Source organism: Zootoca vivipara, chromosome 3 (genome assembly GCF_965207765.1).
Source record: "Zootoca vivipara chromosome 3, rZooViv2.hap1.1, whole genome shotgun sequence".
Classification (NCBI taxonomy): domain Eukaryota; kingdom Metazoa; phylum Chordata; class Lepidosauria; order Squamata; family Lacertidae; genus Zootoca; species Zootoca vivipara.
The window spans coordinates 83,234,094-83,240,093 of record NC_142586.1 but is presented as its reverse complement, the minus strand read 5'-3'; the positions used below and the strand labels follow the sequence as shown (position 1 = coordinate 83,240,093).

At 44.1% G+C, this 6,000-nt stretch overlaps 1 protein-coding gene across 1 annotated transcript in view; it reads right to left on the bottom strand.

Annotated features, from left to right (window-relative positions):
- Positions 1-1,041: 1,041 nt before the first annotated feature.
- Positions 1,042-6,000, bottom strand: part of ZFAND3 (zinc finger AN1-type containing 3) — a 133,329-nt gene continuing 128,370 nt past the window's right edge. Inside the window, exon 7 of the mRNA XM_035108144.3 lies at positions 1,042-3,608. Within this exon, the coding sequence (XP_034964035.1) occupies positions 3,454-3,608 (155 nt within the window). The 3' untranslated portion in view covers positions 1,042-3,453. The remainder of the gene's footprint in view (positions 3,609-6,000) is intronic.

The window sequence follows — 6,000 nt, the reverse complement described above, 5'->3', positions numbered from 1 at the left end:
GGGCCCTCAAGCCTCGCTATAACGAACATCCATTTAAATCTGCTTTAGCGGAACAGAGCACACTGGCAGAAACAGCCAAGTTTAAGTTAACCGCCTAACCTCAGAAGTTACATGTTTTGATATGTAGTGTTTTGGTACACATATCAAAGCACTAAAACCAAAGCTTTCAAAACAAATAACAGATACGGAGCAGGAAAGAAAGAATGAAATTAGTGGAATATGTAGTATTATTTGGAAAATTTTGATTTCCTCTGTGGAATTCAAATAACAAATCCCTGAAAAACCTCAGACTGTACTGTTTCTAAATGGTAAAAGCTAAAGATACACACCTCTGTGTAAGAGTAAAGATATGTGTGTGCCTCCTTTTAAAGGGAACATTTCAAAATTTAAATGGGAAGTACCAGAGTCTGCACTCCTGTCCAACAAATTGCACTTTCATTCAAATAGCTGCACATTTTTAGATCTCCGATAGTCAAGGACTTGTTTTTGTGTAAGATTGTGCAATTCAGTCACACACTCATTTAATAACCACGAAAGCTGGATTCCGGGCATGGGCTGAAATTGCAGGTGAAGAAACTGTTAAAATGAATGGAAGAACATCTGCTACAGAAGACCCAATGGCTTTTTATGCCAAAGCAGTGTCGGCGGTGTGTAGATAACTCAGCATGTTTTTGGCTCCTGGCACTAACTAATTTTAGGAGTGCTTGACACTCTTAAGATTACTTTTTACAGAGAGTGCAAAATGCCCAAGTTAAAACTGGCTACCTGCTTCAGTGCCATTTATTCTTATGGGAAGAATAATATTCTTATAGAAAAAAGTTAAATATCTAATTTTGTGCTCCATGTTTGTCAATCTGAAGTGGATGCCCCAATACAGCAGATGAAAATGATTGGTCTTGAAGCGTGTGGAATAGCAATGAGACCCCTGTCACCTCTTCCCCACCTCTACACCCCTGTGCAATCACTTTGAAAAAATTATCAAGCCATAAACGGGGATTGCACTGATAAGCAGCAATACCTATTGCAAAACTCAGAGAGGAATTCAAAGTTTAATCTGATCTGTTTAATGGTTTTGTTTCTTTTAAGCAGGAGGAAAAAGAATTACAATCCTTTTAATATTTTCACAATGTTAAACTAAAACTGAGCTCTAGGCTACATGTGTAAGTAAATCTAGAACACAAAAAAGGGTTAAATAAGATTTTCTTTAAAGATACAAGAACTGAAGCTTTCTTTACGTTTAACAAACTTCACAGAACAGATACTGCAAAGGAACAACCCCCACACTTTTTTTTTTAAAGTGAACATTGTCCATAATCCACATGAACTTTGAGTAGTGTTTGCTCAAGAGCCACCTTGAAACCAACTGTGCACTTGTAACAGGGCTAAAGAAAGGGTTAACAAGGGAAAAATAGCATCTTCGTTATTAATCTGCAAAAGTCTTGTGTATCAATCAGAATGTCCATCAAATGCTATGCTAGGATTTTAGAAGGGAAGAAAGTGCATAGCGCGGCAGCAGCTGAAGTCCATGGTTTTTTTGTTTTGTTTTTTAAACTCTTCATGGCAAATGCAAAGAAAATTGTCTCGATTTCCCCCTCACGCCAATGGAAAGGGAATACTTCCTTAGGAAACAGAGAATGCAGCTGGAAATTCCATTGCCGACTTCAAAGCCTTGAGTACAACACAGAATGGTTTCTCCATATTGAACTTTAGAATGTTGGAATATCTCAGATTTACTTCATTACAATTTGCACTGTTGCAATACAGGCCCAGCCTCCGTCACTGGGTACCAGAGTAAATACAATTCAGCCTGTAAACCAGCAATTTACCTTCAGCACAAATGGAGTAGTCGGTGCCTCATCTAAACTACTATTCCCCACAAACTTTTTTTTTAAGAGTGACACCAGGGTAATTCTCTCTTTGGGTGCCTTAAATTTGACCTTTTTGTGAAAGCATAAGACAACACAACTCCCCCTTCCTCCAGCAGCCCTCCCTCCCATTCCCAACTATATACCTAATTCCAAATTGCTAGTGGAGCTTTTAAAACTGGTTTGGGGAGCAAAGACTCCACATAGGGCCACCACCATTAAATAATTCTTCTTTCTTACAGAATCTTTGCCAGTAGCTGGAGGCAAACAGACACTGCCCTTTTCTCACCGCTGCACGCTAAGGATGGTGCAGTTTGGCTCAATGAGATAAGACAGACCACAATACAGAACTGGAGCGTTAAAGAACAAATCTGGAGAGTCCCAATTCTAAGCAATGCATTTCATCATCATTTGCTTTGCCACAGGTGATGGGCAGAGGCCTTCACTGAGAGCTGCATAGTCACAAGGCTGGAACAGCCCATTTGATTATCTCCTTAACACCACTGGAAGTGAGGCATACAAACTCAATTCAATACGGGGTGATTTTCCTGGTTGTTCCCCCAATATCGTTACTGAATTCTGTTTGCTACCAAATGTCCTTTACCCCCTCAATATAAGTCTAACTACAGAAAGTCAGTCTGTAGGATCCGGCCATGGCTACTGTGCTGTGAAATTAGCCTTATTTGATCAATTAACAGATACCTGCACTTAGCAAAAGGCAAACAAGAGCCAATCGGGTTTTGGCCGATGGGAAAACAGTCACAATGGTTGGCATGTGGAATCCAAACGCACTGCTTCAGAAATGTTGTCGATGCTGCGTAGAAAAATGCACACCGCTTACTGCTTGTTCCAGGAGTGGAGCTAACTTTAAAGCAATATCATCACCATCCTCCACCTAAGTGAAGAAACAGTTCCCTGTAATGTGTTTGATAAAAAAAAGTTGTCATAAGAATCTGTCCCCTTCTTTTTGACTTCCCAGAAGATGTTCCCACCCAGAGAGGTTCCCTCCTCATGCTGGCGACGCTACCTAACCTCAGAAGACACATCTGAAGATCGAATGAGTAACCATTTAGGTCTTCTAGATTCAGCAGCTACACTGCCAGCTCTAAGCAGAGTTTCACCCCTTCAAGGTTAGCTAGAAGTGAGGATAAGAAAACCAGGCTATTAAGGGTACTTTCTTCCAGACAGGTGTGCACATTGCAGTCTTTTACATCAGTTTCTACTCAGCTGCTGGAAGCTAGCAGCATAAGGCTTTTTCTTTCTTTTTTTAAGAGCTTGACTCCTGCAATAATAGAACCCTTTAGAATTCTGTTAAAATCCACTAGCCATGCTCAAAAATATTTCTTCATGGTTTTTGTTTTTGTTTTTAATATGGTGGCTAGTAGGCACCTTAACAACCAGCCAGAAATCAATGTCAATCACCATTAACCCCTAAACTACAGTACCAGGATGGTTGGCTAAAGAAAGGAAATTGATTGGCTGTAGTCTGAAACTTGCCCAGTACAAGGTGTCTGGCTGACTTTGTCCTAAATAAGGCTAACATTAGTGAACTAAGAGAACGGCATTTGGTTGTAGAGAGTCTTGCAACTCAGGAGCAGCCCTCGCCAATGCGCTGGCATGACCGCCCCACTTTCCGGTCCAGTTTCACCATTTTCATAATGGCTTCTTCACGCCCACGTCCCATGTGGTCAAATGTGCAATCGTGCTGTTCAGGCAGGCGATGCAACATACAGAACACGTAACCTGCAAGGACAGAAGCGGGGGAAGGAGAAAGAGAAAGAAGAGAACACAACATTAAAAACCAGAATTCTACAGAGCGACAAGTTCGCACCATCTAGGGTTGTAGTTTGCAAACTGTATTTCAGTTCAAACTGGGCTCCATACAAATAAATAAACTAACAGTCAAGTCCTCCTATGAGCTCACACCTGAAGGCAGCTGTCTTTTGCATCTCCACACAATTCATTGCTCTAGCTTTCCAGTCAGCTTCTGTTGGGGCTGGCTACTTTGCTGCATCAAGTGCAAAAAATATTGCTAAGGGCTAAACTGACATGATTGCATTTGCACAATTAGCAATTTTTAAAAATTACAGGCATGGGGAAGGCTGATCTAGGCTGGGATCCTGGCATAGAACATAGAGAGGCTTTAACCTGCTTTGCCTAGATCAGCCTCACTGTGCCTATTATTTGTACTGGGAAAGACCCTATCTGTTTGCTCTAATGGGAACTTTGTGTCTTAAAGCGAGTAGCAGGTGTGTGGGATTCCTGCCCCAGATTGGGACTGCAGCATGGGGAAAGGGTTAAAGCCCCCTCACTGTCAGGGTATCGGCCCAGATTGGGGCCTCTGCACCTTCAATTTATGTCTTTCAAGAAATTGCTAATGGCATCTCATCTAGTTTGGCCCTGACTCACTCCTGACAGAGAACCTCTGAAGAATACCGTAGTGATTTCTGCAGGGACAGGATGGGAAGGAATGCTATTCATACCCTTACACAGCCTGCCATTAAACCTTTACAGAAGAGTGACGGGGGTCTCTGTTATCAGAAGTGAGAAACTAGGATATAAAACTGTTAATTTTTCTAATTGGGAAATGAGCCTCAGAGAGCAGGACTTCTCCCAAGTGATATTCAAGCTGCCATATAAGCCTTAGAACCATCCATAAAATTCTACAACTGAAATGAGAATGAAAATAAATAAATAAATAAATAAATAAAAATTTATTTATACCCCGCCCATCTTGCTGAGTTTCCCCAGCCACTCTGGGCGGCTTCCAACAGAACATTAAAATGCAATAATCGGCTGGAAATCAGTGTGTTTTTATTATTATTATTTATTATTTATACCCCGCCCATCTGGCTGGGTTTCCCCCGCCACTCTGGGCGGCTTCCAACAAATACCAAAATATCACAGATTAAAACTTCCCTAAACAGGGCTGCCTTTAGGTGTTTTCTAAATGTCAGGTAGTTGTTTATCTCCTTGACCTCCGATGGGAGGGCGTTCCACAGGGCGGGCGCCACTACAGAGAAGGCCCTCTGCCTGGTTCCCTGTAGCTTTGCCAGAAGGCCCTCGGCGCTGGATCTCAGTGTCCGGGCTGAACATGGGGGTGGAGATGCTCCTTCAGGTATATAGGACCGAGGCCATTCAGGGCTTTAAAAGTCAGCACCAACACTTTGAATTGTGCTCGGAAACGTACTGGGAGCCAATGTAGGTCTCTTAGGACCAGTGTTATATGGTCTCGGCGGCCGCTCCCAGTCAACAGTCTAGCTGCCACATTCTGGATTAATTGCAGTTTCCGGGTCACCTTCAAAGGTAGCCCCACGTAGAGCGCATTTGCAGTAGTCCAAGCGGGAGATAACTAGAGCATGCACCACTCTGGTGAGACAGTCTGTGGGCAGGTAGGGTTTCAGCCTGCGTACCAGATGGAGCTGGTAGACAGCCGCCCTGGACACAGAATTAACCTGTGCCTCTATGGACAGCTGTGAGTCCAAAATGACTCCCAGGCTGCGCACCTGGTCCTTCAAGGGCACAGTTATCCCATTCAGGACCAGGGAGTCCCCCACACCCACCCGCTCCCTGTCCCCCCAAAACAGTACTTCTGTCTTGTCAGGATTCAACCTCAATCTGTTAGCCGCCATCCATCCTCCAACCGCCTCCAGGCACTCACACAGGACATTTACTGCCTTCACTGGTTCTGATTTAAAAGAGAGATAGAGTTGGGTGACATCCGCATACTGATGAACACCCAGCCCAAACCCCCTGATGATCTCTCCCAGCGGCTGCATGTAGATGTTAAAGAGCATGGGGGAGAGGACAGAGCCCTGAGGCACCCCACAAGTGAGAGCCCAGGGGTCTGAGCACTCATCCCCCACCACCACTTTCTGGACACGGCCCAGGAGGAAGGAGCGGAACCACTGTATGGCAGTCCCCCCAGCTCCCAACCCCTCTAGACGGTCCAGAAGGATGTTATGGTTGATTGTATCAAAGGCCGCTGAGAGATCCAGCAGAACTAGGAAACAGCTCTCACCTTTGTCCCTAGCCCGCCGGAGATCATCAACCACCGCGACCAAGGCAGTTTCAGCCCATCACCCAGCCCTTCCCGGCTCGCTTTTATTAGCCAGGATGGGCAAGGGTCAAGGAG